Raw genomic sequence first — 19,742 nt, 5'->3', positions numbered from 1 at the left:
CAGAAACCAATGGTGATGTCGCAGTGGATGGCTATATCCATCCCTTACACACACATATATATACATATATTTAAAAAAAATTCCCTGCTCGCCCCTGTGGGCGGGGAATCCTTCAAGCTCGGGTCCTCTACCAGAGGACTGGGAGCTTGAGGGTCCTGCGCAGTATCTTAGCTGTTCCCAGGACTGCGCTCTTCTGGACAGCGATCTCCGATGTTGTTCCTGGGATCTGCTGGAGCCACTCGCCTAGTTTGGGAGTCACCGCACCTAGAGCTCTGATTACCACTGGGACCACTGTTACCTTCACCCTCCACATTTTCTCGAGCTCTTCTCTGAGCCCTTGGTATTTCTCCAGCTTCTCGTGTTCCTTCTTTCTGATGTTGCTGTCATTGGGAACCGCTAAATCTATCACTATGGCCGTCTTTTTCTGTTTGTCTACCACCACTATGTCCAGTTGGTGAGCCACCACCATTTTGTCCATCTGTATCTGGAAGTCCCACAGGATCTTAGCTCGGTCATTCTCCACCACCCTTGGGGGCGTCTCCCATTTTGACCTCGGGACTTCCAGGCCATATTCGGCACAGATGTTCCTGTACACTATGCCGGCCACTTGGTTATGGCGTTCCATGTATGCCCTACCTGCTAGCATCTTACACCCTGCTGTTATGTGCTGGATTGTCTCAGGGGCATCTTTACACAGTTAATGCTTATAATCAGCCTTTTAAATCAAGTGTTATTTCATTATTACTTCACAAATTTGAATGTGATCCATCTACATAATAAGACAGCACTGTGTAAACGTCAGTGTTACCAGTCATCTATTTACATTTTGATAGTAAAACAGGAAATAGGTGCAGCGATTTATTGACATATCTGCAAACACAGTATATAAGGCAAAAGCACAGTTTATACAATTTTAACAAGCTTGAAAGTCATTTTTTGGTGTAATCACCTTTTAATTCTTCAACATAGCCTGAACTTTCTTAAGAAAGCTTTCCTGTAATTTCTTTAAGAAGTCTTCAGGAATAGTTGTCCAGGTTTCTTAAAGGACATTCAAAGCTCTTCTTTGCATGTTGGCTACCTTTTGTTCTGTTCTCTGTCAAGATGATCCCACACTGCTTCAATCATGTTGTTTGCACTGGCACTGTGTTTGGGACCCTGAGCCATGCCAATCAGATGCTTTCCAGATGGAACTGCATGGCGGATCAAAACCTGACAGTGTTTTTCAGCATTCATAATTTCATCAACTTTGCCAAGATCCCCAACACCACTGGCTGAAGTACAGCCTCAAACCATGACAGACCCTCCACCATGTTTTACAGATGGCTGCAGACACTCACTGTTGTACCTCTCTCCTGACCTCCTCCACACATACTGACAACGATTTGAACCACAGACTTCAAGTTTGGATTCATCACTCCATCAGACCTATTGGCACTGATTTTCAGTCCAGTTCATGTGTAGTTTGGCATACCTCAGCCTTTTCTCCCTGTTTCCTTTCCTTAAGAAAAGCTTATTGACAGCCACCGTTCCACTGAGGCCATTTCCAATGAGGCTTCAGTGAACAGCAGCTGGATCAACTAAAGTTTCAGCTGCAACTCTCAGATACTGTTCATCTGCTGAGGATAATTTTTTAACACCTGCCACATCATCTTTTGTCCTCCACTTATCCAGTTTCCTCAAATATTTTTAAGGACGCACTGCACAACATGGTGAATAAATCCATTTTTTCAGCTAATAGCTCTTTACCTTGTTGTCTAATACCTTGTTGGTCCAAAAATAGTGTTTCATGCCTGTTTCATTGGTTCAACTAAACAAAATGTAAACAAACTATGTGCTTTTGCAACAGCCTGCAGGTAACAGTGTCTAAATATACCATTTAAATTTGGATATTTGCAAAGTTGTTATGTGCTGACACATCACAACACTGGTGCCTCTTTTACTACTAGAATAAAAAAAATGGGGGTGGATGAAGATTTTTGCCCAGTACTATATAAGAAAAGCCTGGAGGAGGAGCTAAATGATTTACTTTAACAACTGATTAAATTCCTTTTTAAACACCATAATTTTAATTATCGCAGTGTCTTTATAATATTCCAGTTTTATGTACAATTAAAAACTTAAATCCATCCATTCCTGATTAACTGCGACAAATAAGCTGCAGGCACAAGCACTCATCTTCACAGCAGTTTTTACAGCTTCAAACGGTAAAAATAAACACACATTCCTTTGACCGTGTATGAAGATGGCTTCAAACTCCAATAATGACGAGCACACAGTGGAGTGAGAGAGTCAGAAACAAAGACAGCAAATGAGAAAAATAATGAAGTGTGTGGGAGTGTTTTTACATCTATACTAACTCAGGTGCTCTATCTTAAAAAAAAGAGAAAAATATGCTAATATAATCATCACATTTTGAACCTACGCAGATCTGACTGTAAATATTTAACCAACAATGAATATTCAGATCAATCTTTTTTTTTTTCCCTCCGGTTGTGTGTGTCTCTTGAAGATGTGGTGATGAGGTGTGAGGAGCACTTCATTTAGCCAAGTGCCCTCTTTCAATAGTCTGCCAAGATACCGTGCTAATTAAAACACACATCCAGCAGTTCAAACCAGGTTCGCGGTAGGTGTTTTTGTTTCAGAAACAGTGAGAGCAGTTAGTTAATGCCAGTTTAGGATTGTCACTGTGCTGCATTTGAATATGAAAGGTGAATTTTAATGAAAAGTGACAAGATGTGCCTCTGCTTGAAAGTGTATCATCAAAAGTATTCAGCATACAGATAAGATATCACTCTATAACATGAATAAATGTAAAATAGCTGTCTGTCTGCTTACAATTAAAGAAGAAGGACATAAATGAGCTGAAACGTGAAGCCAAATGTCTCAAAAGTATCCCAGAGTTTATTTAACTATGACTCCAAGTCCAGAACCACAAACAGACCTCTGGGTTTAGCTACCAAACTGTATACTCATGCATGTCAAAGGTATCAATGTGCTGTTTTCCCTTTGACCTGCCGATCAGTCTCTGATATTTTTCATATGATTAAATTAGCCCTCATGCGCCTCCCCAGAAATGTAGCATGGTCACGATGCAGACTGCAGCTGTGAATGGTTACTGATGTGCACAACCCCTCTGTAGAACATAATGCGATCCATTATGGGATGTTATTCTATCTAGATTCCACATAATGCTAATGTAATTTGCCAGTGTAATCTGCTATTGCCTTGTTTTCATACCTCTGCTATTCTGTGCATGAACTCCGTCTCTTGTCTGCACTGCAATAATTAAAGTATTCATTTTGCTCCATCTCAAAACTGATCTTCTCTGTTTCACTCCTAGTTTTCTGAAGTAAGAGAATCAAGTCAGCAGCATGGAGCAGCACCCCACCACCAATTTGTGTTTTGGAGGTGTAATTACAGAGCCATGCCCTGTGTTAGATAAAATGAAATGAACTGCAATTCAGCTTCGCTTGGATTTTATTTGCGCAAAAGAAATCTGTGTCCAGTAACCTGGAGCATTTTGTCTCAAGACTTGTTGAAGGCGATAGAGGGTCCAGTAGGCGCTGCAGAAGGAAATGTAAAAGCTATTAAATGGTAGTCATTTTATTATAGACATAAATTGAATTTCCCATTAAAGAAAAGTTAGAAATTATAGTTCAGTCAGAACCCCTGTAGTTAAAACTAGCCTGTTATTTCCTTCTGCAGTCATTTTTATATTTGTCGTCATTGACTTCATTCTGGGATCTTCCAATGCATATACGAAAAAATTGCCTGAACTTACACCATCGAATCTCCAGTCGAGCCTCCTTTTTGCTGCTATGTTTATAATCACTATAAATAAAAGTGTACTTTCTAATCAAATGCTGCTCTCACATTTTTTTTTCCAGAAACTCAAAACCCAACTACTCTCTTTCATTTTTTGTGTCTTTAACACGCTGCACACACAGACAGCATGAAAAGCACCAACTTATCAATTAATCATCTAAACTTTTCTGCACCATATCGATGCGACTGTTTGACAGAATAAAACCAAGTTAAAAAGTAAAAGAGACAGATGGTGATGCAGATCTAATGATGGATTCACTCTCTACTGGCCGACTGAGAGATCTGGACACACATCACACACAGACACACACACACACGAACACAGCTCCTCCTCAGAGTGGTCAGGCATCAATAGCAGCCTTATCCATGCCCCAGTATAATAGGGCCTGTGGGAAATGATTCACGCTTCTGTTTATGTGTGTCTTGTTTTCCACAATTTATTGACTCACAGTAGAAAACACATGATTATGTGTGTGTTGGTAAGCAGAGGGTACCTGTGCAAATTTCCTTGTAGGTAGGGTTAGGTGTGTAACCCCCAGAATAGCCCACTTGGGTAGAATAAACTCCTTTTTGCTTCCAAAACTTCCTCTCTGCACCCCAGAAGCAGCCCATACCTTCAAGGAGAAAATAAATAAATAAATAAATAAAACAAATAACAGCAGTCTTTAACAACCAATCCAATTTAACAAGACAGTAAAGACCAGGTCACACCATGCATCACATCTGTGGGAGTATTTACTGAGTTGAGTCCCTCATTACCTTCTGTTGGCAGAGAAAACTCACAAAGATTCAGATGTTTGACTTTGATGTGAGCATTTACATGAAGAATAAAGGCAGACAAATACAGAAAATGAGATGCAGTTTGACTGGGAGCCGAGTTTGTACGGTGGATGGAAAATTACTTATTTTATTCTTTCTACCTTTGTTTCTTTTAATTGTTTTTTTGATCCATTTAGTGTAGTCAATAGAAAACCATAAATCTCATGACATTTGAATTTGATAGGAACTGTTTGCATGTTTTAGACCAAACTGAGGATGATAAACACAAATAAAATTCAAAAAGAAATACAGAAATCAAAAATAAACTTCAGGTTACCTGCATAACCCCGGTTCTCAGACTTTTATAGTAAACCCATATTTACAGAGTCTTATATCCACAGCTAAAAACTACGAGCTTTATTTTACTTGTATAACTCCAGTTTTCAGATTAGCATGATAAGACGTCTCACTATGGAATAGAGATGGACCGATCCGATATTACGTATCGGTATGGTCCGATACTGACCTAAATTACTGGATCGGATATCGGCGAGAAATAAAAAATGTAATCCGATCCATTAAATATCAAAAAAACACCTCACAAAACTTGCGACACGGCGTAACTCGGCTCATAACCGTAGCACGTAGGAGCAGTGTGCTCACGTGATAGAGCGGCTGTGTGTATTTGTAGCCTGCTACCAAACCAGCATTTCATCTCCGAGGAAGTTATCCCAGAGAGAAGTAAAGCAAGTGTGTAAGTTCATCTCTGAATGTTTGTAAAGCGTTCCCATGTTAAGCTTAACAACCGATATATGGAGCGACTGACTCTCTCTCCTCACCTTCCTGCGGCTACTTCAATCGTGAAACTGCTTAACGATCAGCTGATCGGCTTTTCTGTCGCGAGTCCGTCTCTCTTCTTTGTTTTTGGTCCACTTTGCACCAGAAAGAGGAAACCAGCGGCTGAACAACAGCAGCACGTTTAAGCTTGATAAGCTGTTGTTAGAATTTATTTAATATTACTTTCTACACCAGGATCCTTTTCTACGTAGCTGACAGCTGGTAACTGTGCAGGGGCGGATCTAGCAAAGTGTAGCCAGGGGGGCCGATAGGGCATGAACAGGGAAAAGGGGGCACAAAGACATACTTTTCTTTCTTATTCTCATTTAAAATGCCTAGCTTTTAATAAATAATTATCTGAATCTTACACCCAAAGTTTTAATCTGATTTAAAATGTATAGAAGTCCATTACTGTATATAGTAACTGTTAAGTCTAATATACCCTAGTAAGCTATAGTACTTTTTTCTTTGAGAAGGTACCATCTGTGAATTCTGCAATTCTGTTGAAGAAAGATGTTGAATCTATTTAATTATTCTTGAAAAATAATTTATTTCTGTGCATTTTTTTTCACCCTGCATCAAATTAAAGTTGATTACATCGATTAAGCATCATGAGGTGGAGGGTGGGGGTGGTTCCCTATTTTTTTTGTTGGGAGTTTGCAACCCTATTAGTTAGGTTGCTTAATATTTCTGCTAAGTACTCTTTAAAATACCAGAATAGGGAGGATTAAGTTTATTAGATTGATCAGTGTTCCTGAACTATGAAATATTTTGGGTGCAGTGTATTTTTTTACATACAGGTATAACAGAATAGCTTTAGTGTTGTTGTTTATTTAAACTTGAGTATGAACTTATACAAAATGCAGCAAGATATTAAAAAAACAGTTTTATTGATTAAAAAACACACTATATCGGATTCATATCGGTATCGGCAGATATCCAAATTTATGATATCGGTATCGGTATCGGACATAAAAAAGTGGTATCGTGCCATCTCTACTATGGAATGCACCATACCTCAGACATCTCATTATAGCAAACCATCTCCAGGGTTTACAGAGAATGATCTGAAAATAGGAAAATATCTAGAAAATATCGTTCCGGTTCTCTAGATAAAAATATCTTGTTGATGTCAGAGGTCAGAGGAGAATAGTCAGATGGCTTTGAGCTGATAGAAGGCAACGGTAAGTAAAATAATCAACTCGTTACAACCAAGGAATGCAAAATCATCTATGCTTGCACAACATGTCAGTTAAAGCAGATGGGCTACATCAGCAGAAGAGCGCACCAGGTGGAGTTCCTGTTCTGATGAGTCTCGATTTCTTCTGTGACATTCGGTTGGAATGAATTTCCATGAAAACATGGATCCATCCTACCATCCTCAATGGTTTGGGTCGATGGTAGTATAATGATGCTGGAGATTTCTTATCGTGGCACATTGTGGGCCCCTTAATACCAGCTAAACATCGTGTCACAGCCTACCTGAGCCTGTCCATGCCTTTATGACCACAGTGTACTCACTTTTACACTTCTACATCACTTCTACAGTCATCAGATCTCAATCCAGTAGGATCTGGTGGAACCATCATCATGGATTTGTGGCCAACAAATCTACAAAAATTGTGTAACGTGATCGTGTCAATATGGATCAAATGAGGAAGGCTTCCAGCTCCTTGTTGAATCTGTGCAATGAAGAATTAAAGCAAATCTGGTACTAGCAACGTGTAACTAATAACATAAAACAGTATAATTTATATATGTATGTATGTGTTTTTATTTTTATTTGCAATGCTAATTTTGTAGGCTCACTCTATATATGTTTCATATGGCTTTTTTGTTGGCTTTCTCAATTTCTTCAGATGATTTTTGTGTCCACAAGAATTCACCTTAATAATATTTTGTCTAGGAGAGAAAATCTATGTATAAAAAGAAAACAAGATTTCAGTCAGTTAGCTGTCTGTTTTGTCTTCTTCTGGAAGGTGAATTACACAAATTGTAAGAGAAGAAAAGCAGTGTGTTTGCAGCCATAGTTCTAAAAACAGCAGTGCAAAAAGAACAACTACAAAAATTAAATCTGTTGTTATATGGTATTCTAACTTAAATTTCACAGATATATCCAGAAATGGTAAGTATGCAGCAACTAACCCTGGGCTGTGTTTATCTGTGATGAAATATATTCAGATTAAAAATGCAAAAATCTGGGCGTAACATACAAGCCTATGGGTGTGAGTTTTAAAAGCATTCTAACAAGCCTGGTTCATAACTGGAGTTTATTTTTCAGCATATTTTCATTTAATTTTCAGCATTACATTGGGTGACTGGTCTAATATTACATGTAGAGAAGAAGTAGGTAGCTAATGCTTCATTTACGCTTAAGTTCACGCGAGTCAACATGACCATCAATAGGAAGCCCTCCACTTTCTGTTTGTATGTGTACATGACTATATTATGCCCCTTTTTGTGGCTTGTGCATGTACAATAAATACTGAAGTTATCAAGGCAGGAAAGACTGAAATTGAAATCACTGAAATTACAATTACAATAAGCTGCAATGCAGGTTTTAGGTCACATCAGCATTTAAGCTAAACTGCATCAATTTCCTGGTACGTGTTTGGAGACACTTACCAAACATGACCATCTCTGTTCCCTCTGGAAAAGGTGGAACAGTCCTGTTTCCATTCACAACGTGTTTTTCTGCAGGAGCAAGTGACAAAGAAAGAGAAGGTATGAGAATTAAAAGATAAGAACCAAATGGCTGAAGACTGGCTCAATTCTCTGCTTCAGTTATGTTGTTATCTGCAGTGTGGTCATTGTTTACAGACACTGAGAGGATTTATTCATTAGATTTGCACCACTGGTACATGTTTCCCAACATGTTAATGTCTTCCCGAATCCAGTATAGGAGGGAGCAAAGACCACTCTGCGTATGCCAAATCAGACTTTATCTGTAAATGTAATTAATATTCATGCCAGTATCATTTTAAAATAGCTGTTAAACAGTTTTTATTGTAGCCAGCTATCATCAGGGAATTTCTTTCCAAACGTACAGCACAATTTCAATAAAAAACATGCTTTTAACAAGACTGCACCACCCAAATACACAAGATGTAGTACACACACACACACACACACACACACACACACTGAGTGACCCACTTAGACAGTGGCGAACAGATCTACATAATTTCATAGCAGCTGCATTCACTCCAATCAGCACAGAGCCAGAGGTGCACAAGGACCCATTTGAGGCCACCCAGCCACCTGGCTGGGCTAACACACATTAGCATTAGCATGCTGGAGGCTGCATGTGTGTGTGTGTGTGTGTGTGTGTGTGTGTGTGTGTGTGTGTGTGTGTGTGTACAGATGGCTTGCTGTACAATGCTGTGGGGGAGGGAGATGGATTAAATTAAATGTGATGATGGAGGAGAATGAGAATAAACCCAACATCTGGATCCCCCCTTCTTACACCCTCCCCCCTTTTCACAAAAACACGCAAACATACATGCACACACACACACAGACACACACACAGTCTTCACGCGTGATCGCATAATTGACATGAGGGGCAGCATGCCTATAGACAAAAGCAGCCAGATGGACTGCCAACCAATCAGCAATGCGTGCACACACACATCAGAAAATGATTTTTGATTATCAGTTTGAATTTTTACATTTTGCACTCAGTGTTCTCAGATTTTTTTTTTCCTTTCGTACAAACACAAAAAGACACACTTTATCACAGTCTGAGCGAATGAGTCGTCCTTGTTTGTCTGATTACATGAGCAGCTTTTCATCCTGTGTCAGCCCGACAAAATCTTCAGACATTTTCTCATCTTCCTCTGGATTCTGGGGGAGGAAGGTTTGGAGCTGCAGCCATCTCCTGCCCTGACTGGGAGTTTGGGAGGAAATGACTGCACCTCCTTGCCTTTACTCCCTTTACAATCCTACTGTTAGATTAGTATCCCATTGCACAATATCCCTGTTGTTCCTAATGTCCAACTGAGCACAACATTTGCATTGATACAATCTGAAAAAGCTGCTGTATGTGCAGTGGCATAATTATTTGTTCAAATGTTTAAAAATGATGTAAAGTGATTGTATCATAAAGAATAAAGTGAATGAACTATTGTTTTGGACATTTTCTATGTATTTCACAAACCAAATCCAAATTGATCTGATTGAATTACCAACCTTAGAATATTGATAAAAAAAAATTGAAATTTGATTGGTTGACTATAACATATACATACATATATATATATATATATATATATATATATATATATATATATATATATATAGTGAAGCAATCTTATGGATTTTCTTGTGGATTTTCTTGCATATATCCACATTTCTACCCTCTGCTATAGCCACAAGCTGCGGGTAATGACTGCAAGGATAAGCCTGCAGATGCAAGTGGTGAAAATGAGCTTTCTCCGAAGGGTGCCTCGGCTCAGAAAGGGTGAGGCGCGCAGTCAGTTGGGAAGGGCTCAGAGTAGAACTGCTAAGGTAATTATTAGAGGTGGTTCAGGCTTCTGAATATGATGCCGCCTTGGCGAGGTGTTTCAGACATGAACAACTGGAAGGAGACCCCAGGACACTCAGCTGACCTGGGACCGCCTCATTTTCCTCACAGAAGACCTGGAGGTGGTAGCTGGGGAGAGGGAGAACTGGGCATGTCTGCTTTGACTTCAACCTCCACAACCCCTAACCCAGAGGAGGAGCAGAAAATGAATAAATTGATAGACGGATATCAGGATGGCTCAGAATGGCTCTTTGGGTGTGTCTACAAAATTATATTACACTACAGTGAAGGCAGCAAGACTGTGTTTTATTATCCTCACTAATATCTGTATATTTTTTGTCATTATTGGAAAAATGGATGCTATGCCTGACTTAATAAAAGCCCAATTAACAAAACTGCTTAAAAATAATTTGTCTTTGGCTCTCACTAAAACCTTTTTGGAAGATGTGTAAATTCCCACTGTGAAGGAAAAACCCTGAATATACAGCATTCTGCCCTGCAGGAACCCAAACGTTGTCTGTTGGCTAATCCACAGTGTAATCCAGTGTGCTGATACTTCTTCAGTCTTAATTGGACGGATGCTGAGAGATTTTTCATCTGAGATGCCCCAGTTTCCAGACACTGGAAAACCGGATTTAAACTCTAGAATAAACGCTGGTAACGGAAAGATTTTTGGTACAAAACCAAGGGAGTTGAAAGTCATAAAAATCATCACAAATGGAGCTTTAATCCAAAAAGCATCAACCTTCAACAACCTGCAAATCCCTGTGATTTCAAATGGAAATTTAAGATCCTGCACCTTAATACTGGTACACATTCTCAGCATCCCCTTTCCTCCCCTTTCCTCCTCCTCCCACATTATCCTCTCTATGTGTGTGTATGTGTGTGTGTGAGAGAGAGAGTGTTAGTAATGGCTGCCTTCAGGGACCAGCAAAGGCATGTTCATTACTGGCTACACACAAGCACACACGGATATGCGCGCGCGCACGCACACACACACACAGAAAGACACTGAAAGATAAACAATTTAAATGTAAATGTCAGTGGGAAAGACAATAAATCCAGACAGAATACTAATGAGAGTAAAAGCTCACTGTGTGTGCGTGTGTGTGTATGTGTGTGTGTTAGAGAAAAAGAAAGATAAAGAAAAAACAAAGCTGCAACACAAGATGCAGATCACCTGTCAGGTGTGGGCTTGCTACGGTGCACTGAACACATACATGCTCTGAAATGTAAACACCTTTCTTAGTAACAGCTGTTGCAAACACACACACACACACACACACACACACACACACACACACACACACACACACACACACACGCACGCACCAGCCCATTTGTTTCTTGAAAGATTTGAACAAGAGCAGATAATAATGTGTACCAATAAGTTTGCAGGATTTATTTAAACTCAGATGGGATAGAAAAAAAAATCTGTTATTTGTTATAAAATTGCTCTACAGCTTTTATAATTTCACTGCACAATATTTGTTGTTTGGTCTGAGCTCTGCAAAAGGACTCACTTCAGTTTTCACAAAATCGGTGCAGCAATTCTGCTCATTTTTAAAAATGAATTCTGCAGTGACAAATCAATTGCACACTGCTATTTAAGCTGCTTTTTTCCACACATTTCCCCGGTAGGGCTGATTTTTAATGCTCACAAAGTTCATGTTTTAGTTCAAATGACACCCAAATACAGTAACAGCTCGCACTTGAAAGTATTTTTGAATACTTTTTGAATACTGGTTTCCTTTCCTGCGTCTGCATGCTGGACTTCAGAACCTGAAACAAAGCCCCACACCCTACAATTTCCATCAATCCTTACCAATAAAAATAGAGCCAAGTTGCCACCAAGTTCATCAACAAATTCCTGTTTTTTCAGGCCAAAAATATATCCATTCAACTTAGACTGACTTCATATTTTTCCTCTCTTCATCTTTGCCCCACCTGCAGTAGATCCAGGCCACAAATGGGACCTGTCTCCTAGTTTCAAATCCACTGGTACCGACCATCCAAGAAGTTTGTGCTTCAGTTCTCATGGGTGAAGTTGTAGCATTGCATACGTCTGTTACCAAACACTAATTAGCAGATGTGTGTCTGTGCATCTATTCAGATTAGTGAGCTAAGAAAGACGGCTGTTGTTAGCTGATAAATTACCACTCCATTGTCTCATCCAAATATGTTAATATCTGGCTCAAAAAAACTAATATGATAGCAGTCAAAACCCAGAGGCTTCAAAATGAGGTGACAGTGGCTACACCCATATTATATATGTAGAGTCTTTAGGAATATAACGTGCCAATAGATTAACTACATCAGTTAGTCTATTGTTTTTAATTCAAATAATTCAGGAATCATAGTGTACCCTACAATACCTGCTCTGCAGCCTGTAAAAATATTCATTATTATTATTATGTAACCTTTATGATCTTGTGAGTTTAGAGCTTTACCAGAGCATTTATAATACTGCAATTTATTTTTAAAATAAATTAATATGTATAATATTCCCAGTTTCACACAATAATACAAATCATTTGACATGCCAGAATTAAATTCCTCCTCTACATAGTGCCATTTAGCCAGCCATGCCATTTCAGTTCCAGATTTAATATGAAATCATCTCAGAATGCAACAGCGCAAAAGTAAGAAATAACAGTCGATTCCTAAGAAAAGTCTGCTTTTATGGCTGATTTTTTCTGCTTCCCTGCAGTGTGTTTTCTGCAGCGTGTTCAGAGTTGAAGAGCCAATACATATGTGAACTCAAAAATGTTCTACAGCATCAGGGACTGAAGGTTCTTACAGTGAATGATGCTGTTAGAGCCAGGTGGATCTTTCCAAATAAGAGTGTGACTGTTCCTCTCTATTAGGAACTGCTACTCTGTCACTTACAAAGCCAACAAACCGTGCATAACATTTCTTCAGAGACACCCATCAGAGTTTCTAACTGCAGGGTGTCACAGAAAACAACGCACTCCATCCATCCATTCTCTTCCGCTTATTCCCATCAGGGTCACAGGGGGGTGGAGCCTATCCCAGCTACCATAGAGTGAGGCGAGGTACATTCTGGACTGATCGCCAGTCGGTCACAAAGCCAACACTGAGAGACCGACAACAATTCACTCTCACTTTCACACCTGTGGACAATTTAATATCACCATTTAATGTAGCCCCACAGCGCCGGTCCATAACTGCAACTGAACAAGTTGAAATAAAATGCTGTGAATCTCACCTTTTAGGGAATTCATATGTAGATGATCAGACTAGTGGTTGGCTCTAAGTAGAAATATTTTTGGAAGTTTTTGTAAAAATGTATCTTTTATTTAGCGAGCAGTAGTTTTCACTCTGAAACAGCAGTGCTTGGTAATGAAAAACAAATGAAAAGGAATGAAATCTGGATCGTCCCCCCAACAATGTCCTTTCTAATCTTACAGGGTTGCGGGGACACTCAAAGTGAAACATACTTTCTGATTTAATTGTTGTTTGTGCTGTAGACTGTTTAGAGATGAAGTGCTAAAAACTAAGACAGTCAATCACACCGCGGGCGTATCAGTCGGGACTGAAAAAGAAAAGATAATAAGGAACTGCCTTAAGCGTGCATTATTTGTAATGGCTATCAGAGGGCAAGAAAACGTGTGGTCCTATGGAAGTCTACAGACTGACCTCAGCAAAGACTTTCCTGCTGGGTTTATGGTCACAGTCAGTAATTTCATAATGAAACACTGAATTAATTTTAATTTTTTCTCAATGTAAGTATCAGAAAGGAGGATTATCCCAGATATGTTCATTGGCTAACCACTTCTGACTGACCAGTGTTTAGGGAATTCACAGTCAAATCTGCCCCCGCTTGTCACATTCAGTTTCATAACACCAGGACAGTGGTGGCTTCAAAACGAGACTTCAGAAACTAGTGGGTGACCTCACAATGGCAATTTTCATACTGTTACTGGAATCAGTATACTGGAGTGTATAATCAGAGCTGCGTGCACCAAGGAAGAGCTCATCAATGGTGCGGTGCCCAATATGTGTTTAAAAAGTCAAGCAACAAGCAGAAAATGATCAGTAGCAGACATATTATGGGACTAAAAACACACAGACTATTTTCATTCTCATGCTTGACTGACTTTGTGCGCTGATTTAAAGAAGACAAAACAGACTGCAGATTGTTTCTGCTCCGCATCTTGTTTCTGTGTTTATTAAAGACAGTTTCTGACTGTTTGCACTAATTTTCTTTTATTTAGTGGTAAAGAGCAGCGAAAGAGGTTAGAAAGCACTTCAGGGCCCTTCACATCAGAGACCCACTTCATTTTAGGTTTTATGTGTGTGTGTGTGTGTGTGTGTGTGTGTGTGTGTGTGTGTGTGTGTGTGTGTGTGTGTGTGTGTGTGTGTGAGTGTGTGTGACTAACCAGCTTGCCTCCCGGTCTCTTCTCCCGCTCCCTAAATCCTGTCACAATAATAAGCCTGATCTCAGGACAGGCGTTTATCCATGGTGACATCTGTGGCACACACGTTCACACTCTCCATTAGTGCTGCTCTATTTCAGCTCAGGCCTACGTGTGTGTATGTGTGTGTGTGTGTGTGTGAGTGAAGGCAGGCAGAATCAGCCAATCAGCACTCAGTACATTCCAGTTTATCTCCATGGCCTTTCATCACGCCCTTCATCGCTTTTTAATTTTCTGTAGTGCAGCCACAGATAACAAAACAGAAACTGATAAAATAAGAAAGAAAAGAGTTAAATAAACCGATCAGCACTGAATTTATTGTTGTGTAATGAGGCTATACTGCGTCATTAAAAGATAGTCACCTCAATTCTATGAATCTGCATGATTTCCATCAGCCTATTCTGTAGAGAATGATGTGACTTTCAATAAATTTCTGCCGATCCGAGATAAACCAGAGGAGAAAATCTCTTACGTCACCCTGCACACAGAGCTGACAAAGTGCTGAGTCAGGCTCTTGCGTCATTGTCTTATATTTTGTAGCTATTTCATCTCCCTTTTTCCTTTACTTGGTTTTCTTTCACTGTTCATCTGCAGCACAATAAAAACCATTATGCTTGCAGGAAGAGCAAACTCCATGTAAACTGAAAAGATTAAAACTTTCTTTCTGTTAACTGAAAGCACGGGAAAAATTAAGATGCAAAATAACACCCAACAAACTTGTCAGACCACATTTAAACTACTGCACCAACACCTATGCAAACTTTTTCTAATCAACCACTCAAATCTGTGAGAAACATCCAGTCAAACTTGCCAGATTTAAGACTAGCAGGAAACAGCAAAGGAAAAAAACTTCTAATCTATGAGATACTGATGTGCAGGTAAAGCAGTTCAAGAAGATTCTTGACTCGATGCCACCTAAAGCTAAGATCTTGCTAAGGGATCCTGGGATGGAAAGGTGGAGCATGAGTTGGACTGGTTAAAAGAGCTATGCCAAAAAAACAGTGTGGGTAACACAGCACAGTTCTCAATGTTAGTAGTAACCATTAATGGTTAAACAAGCGGAAACCGTCAGGGCTAAAAAACGAAGTAAACAGTAAAGTGCCAAAAACTCTAATGGCCACTTGAGGCCGGCTCCAACAGAGAATCAATCCCAAATCACATGTTAAAATGTCCAAATTAACAGGAAAAACAAACATGTTTACAGCCTGATACAAAATAGTTTTGGTATATAAGAGTAGTTTTACTCTTTATAGCAACTGAATGTTCTTTTAGAACTCATCCATGTGAATAGTAGAGTTAGGGGCCTGGCTACTCTGACTGACAGATATGCAGATGCAGGCAGCTGGAGCCAATCAGCCAATCAGTACCTCTGCTAATCCAAGTACATCAACTGGACCTTTGCCATGGAGCATGTAATTATCTGACAATTAATTTGAGTTTCCTATGTGTGCCTATCTACCGTTTGTTTCAGACGATAAGGCGCCCCGGATTATAAGGCGCATAGTCGATGAACGGGTCTGTTTCATACATAAGGCGCACCGGATTATAAGGTGCATTAAGCGAAACAAAACAGTTAGATGAGTCAAACTTTACTCAACTCATTCTTTTTATTTCCTCTACTTCCATACCATTGATTCATTAATGCTGAATTCTCTCGCAGCTGCTCTATTCTCATGTTGTTGCAGTATATTAATGACTAACCTCGTATTGTGGATGGATTATCTCGGTTGTTCTCCTGGCTGAAGTTTGGTCCGTTTACAGCATCCTGCCATGCGACTGCAATTGTTCCTAACCATTGGGAATCCTCACGTTAACTTTTATCGACTGGAAAAAAGTTAGCATTCATCCTCCAGCTTTGCTGTTTATGTTATGCTAACATAGCTATTTCGTGAGCCATCACGTAGCACATCATTATATACCAGCTAGCCGAACTTCAGTAACCCTGCAAAAGTACAAAAGTCACTGATGTTTGGTTTTCTGTCTTCATTTATGTTGGAACTGGTGGCAAAAGCTGTATGTTTTAATTTTATCACAAATCACTCAGTCAGAACATGGTATATCATGCTTAGGTAACTAGCGAAACTAGCGAGCTAACTTCCTGCTAACTTCTAACAAAATTGATGGACTTATGACCTGATATAGATCCATCATACCAATCCATCATACTGGCAACAACTTTGTATTTTTCAGTATGAAAGTGATCCCAAACATACTTCCAATGCAGTGAAGGCATACAGAAAAACAGACACTGGGACACTATCAGTCATGGATTGGCCTTCCCAGACCACAGATGTCAGTGTGGGATTATCTTGACACAGAACAGAACAAAAGGCAGCCAACATCCAAGTCTGGAGAACTATTTCTGAGGACTACTTGAAGAAGTTATAAGAAAGGTACAAACATTTGCCATGTGTGCTATTTATATTTGGAGATGTTTCAATGAATCTCTGCATCAATTTCTGATTTTCTGTGCAAAATATAAAGAAATTAGGGGTAATTCAACACTTTAGAGATTACTATATGTACAAAATTCCCACACATTTTCGTGGTGCTACAGAAAAAGTCTAAAGATCACTAAAGTATATCTTCTTCCATTTTAACCTGTCTGAAGAGTGTCTATGCAAAATTTGTTGGTAGAAATTCCCAATTACTGCAATTATTAGTATTTGTCATGTGGCCTTCTTTTTTGCATTTGCTCCAAAATTACTTTTCTCTTTAAAAATGCTGCTGTTTAAGAAATGATTAGTATCTATATCAGTAAAATTGTAGCTAGAAATATTGGTATCGTATCAAATTGAAAAAAAATTGGTATCGCCCATCTCCATGAAGAACCCCACCTCCTCCCCCCTGGAGCTCCCGACTTGACAGTGATAAATGAAGCACTGCAGCTAATGTCTAGCTTGGGGAGATTGGTGAGTCTACACACACACACACACACACAGAGAAAAGATTGCTTCTACTGCACTGCAATTAAATCTACAAAGTAACCTCCCCCCACCCTCGCCTCCTCTGATTGCCTGGTTTCTTCATCTTCCTCCTGCTCCCCCTTCCTTGCATCCTCTCTTTACCTCTCCCTCCTTCGCCCATATCTCTCTTTCCATTTATTTCTCCCTGCTAAAGGATTTCTCTCTCCCAATCTATCCGAGCCCCTCAATCAGCTGCTCTGATTGCCGTCATCATTTTTTATTACCGCCCATCATTACAAGCATCAGCGTTACCCTTATTGTTCTGCAGCTCGCAGACATACTGGACATGACAAGGAACCTGTACACTCACTTATTTTTAACACAAGGTTGTTGGAGTCCCCTGTGTTTAATGGGGAAAATATTACATCTTAGAGGGTAGAGTTTCCCCAGAAGATTATTTAGGCATTGAATTTGTCACGGTCCCAGGTTACAGTGTTGTGTTTATTGAGTTTTGGGTTCCTGTTTTGATTTGTTACTCATTCTTCTCTTTCTAATGTTCTCATTTTCTGGGTTCCTACGTGTCTTGCCTCTCTCTGTCTTCTCTGTGTGTCTGCTTGTTTGTCCGCATGTGCTCCCCCATGTCTGTCATCTTTATTAGTGTTAATCTTCATGCATCAGTGTAGTTTTTTCTCTACGTGACTTCCTGTCTTGTTTTTCTGGGCCTCGCTCTAGTTTCACTTCCTGTTTTTTCCCTCAGTTGGGATTACCTGCTCCACAATTCTTAATTTTATTTGTGTTTGTTTGCCTTTGCCTCGTACTGATGCCAGCTGTGTTCTATGGTTTATTAATCCCCCACATATATAATATAGATTGCATAGTGTTTTCCCTACATCCTGTGTAAAGGCATCTGATTATGTTCTCTTTTCTCCTGGTCACTTCTGCTACTAGTGTCCCATTTTTGGGATTTCGGTTACAAGTTTCCCTTCTGAAGTTTAACACTGCTATCAGCTTTTTGTTCATTTTGTCTGGACGAGTTCTCAATTCCCCCAAACCTGAGAGAACCGGCAATAAAGCAAATGTTTTGCTGAATATATTACAAATCAAGCTTCATATGGAGCAAAAGTCTAACTGATGTTTCTAAATGTTCAAACCTGAGGTGCAAATTAAAAATGTCACAAGCTGATCTCACGAATCGATATCAAAAGTACAGCAATCCAAAATCTGACACTTTCTTTGTTGTATTTTTCTTTTATTTCAGGTGCTTAAAATGCTGCTTTCCTTTATTAACCAATGTTTCATTTATTACTTTAGTTGTTTTATTACCATTAATAAATATTCAGGTTTTAACTAACATTTAACTGGGCTCGGCAATTAATTAAATTCTAATTTCATTTACAAATTTGCCTTCTTTATTAAAACAAGATAATGGAGGGAAAAAAACAATTATTATGCTGCATTTTGATTTTCAATAATTCTTTCATTTCACCTTTCAGCACATCTTTCTTTTCTTTTCTTTTACTGAGCCGAAAAGGTCGGCACTGACTCTCCGCCGGACTGTGGCAGGTTTGGTTCAGTTCAGATTTATTTATGTGGTTAGTTTTTCAGTTGATTTGAATTTAAAATTAAACAGCATCCACTAAATCAAAATGATGTCTTATAAATCTACCACTTTTTTCAAAGTCTGAATGACTGCGTTAAAATAACGTTTGGTTAGAAATTTATGATTAATGCCACAATAACCTCATTATTTGAATAACTGCAGGGTTTCTGTTAAAGTGGTCACCATAAATGTTTATGGTTTATAATGTGACAGTTATTCAGTTCAATTAAGTCAATTTGCATTAATTTTTTTCTTTAATTGAAACACCATAAACTAGAAATGGACATCGGAAGTTCTCTATTCTCTGTTGGAGGTTCAAAAGCAGTTAAAACTTCACATCTGTCACTGTAGGACAAAACAAGCATGCCCGTCTTTACATATATGGATAAAAAGTGGTAACGTAATTGTACAAAAAAGAGTTTGATGCTCTTAATTGCACAAAATTAAATGTATGTGGTATATGCCAAACACACAACTCAATCAGCACCAGCAAAACAACTTCTACACCTGAAGGTCTGTTTTCTGTTTTGCACTAATCTTCTTCTTCGAGCCTCTGAATCAGTGGATCGACAGCTATGAGTGTAGTTAGAGCGGTGGTGTGGGTTAATAAGCCTCCACAGGGCTCATATATGCGCGTGTGCACCTTCCTGACGGTTCGACTCGATCGATCGCTCAGAGCCATTAGTCTAGAGACAGTGTATGGTGCAGGGAAACTTGACGCACTTTGCACTGGTGGAGTGCTTAGTCTTTTCCAGACATCTTTATGTCATAGTAATGGCTCTTTGCATTCATACATGCTTTAAGTACATCCTTTGGAGAATTCTGAATGCTGCTTAGAGCAATAATACTTT

General features: G+C 39.2%; 1 protein-coding gene across 1 annotated transcript in view; it reads right to left on the bottom strand.

The window, feature by feature from the left end:
* The window catches only part of msra (methionine sulfoxide reductase A), a 54,658-nt gene that overhangs the window by 23,677 nt on the left and 11,239 nt on the right, over window positions 1-19,742 (bottom strand). Inside the window, exons 2-3 of the mRNA XM_031746196.2 lie at window positions 8,047-8,115; window positions 4,320-4,439 (exon numbers count right to left, since the gene is read on the bottom strand). Coding sequence (XP_031602056.1) covers window positions 4,320-4,439; window positions 8,047-8,115 — 189 coding nt within the window. The remainder of the gene's footprint in view (window positions 1-4,319; window positions 4,440-8,046; window positions 8,116-19,742) is intronic.

This window comes from Oreochromis aureus, linkage group 15 (assembly GCF_013358895.1).
Source record: "Oreochromis aureus strain Israel breed Guangdong linkage group 15, ZZ_aureus, whole genome shotgun sequence".
NCBI classification, from domain to species: domain Eukaryota; kingdom Metazoa; phylum Chordata; class Actinopteri; order Cichliformes; family Cichlidae; genus Oreochromis; species Oreochromis aureus.
The sequence above is the reverse complement of the archived record's forward strand: the minus strand, read 5'-3'. Positions and strand labels throughout refer to the sequence as shown.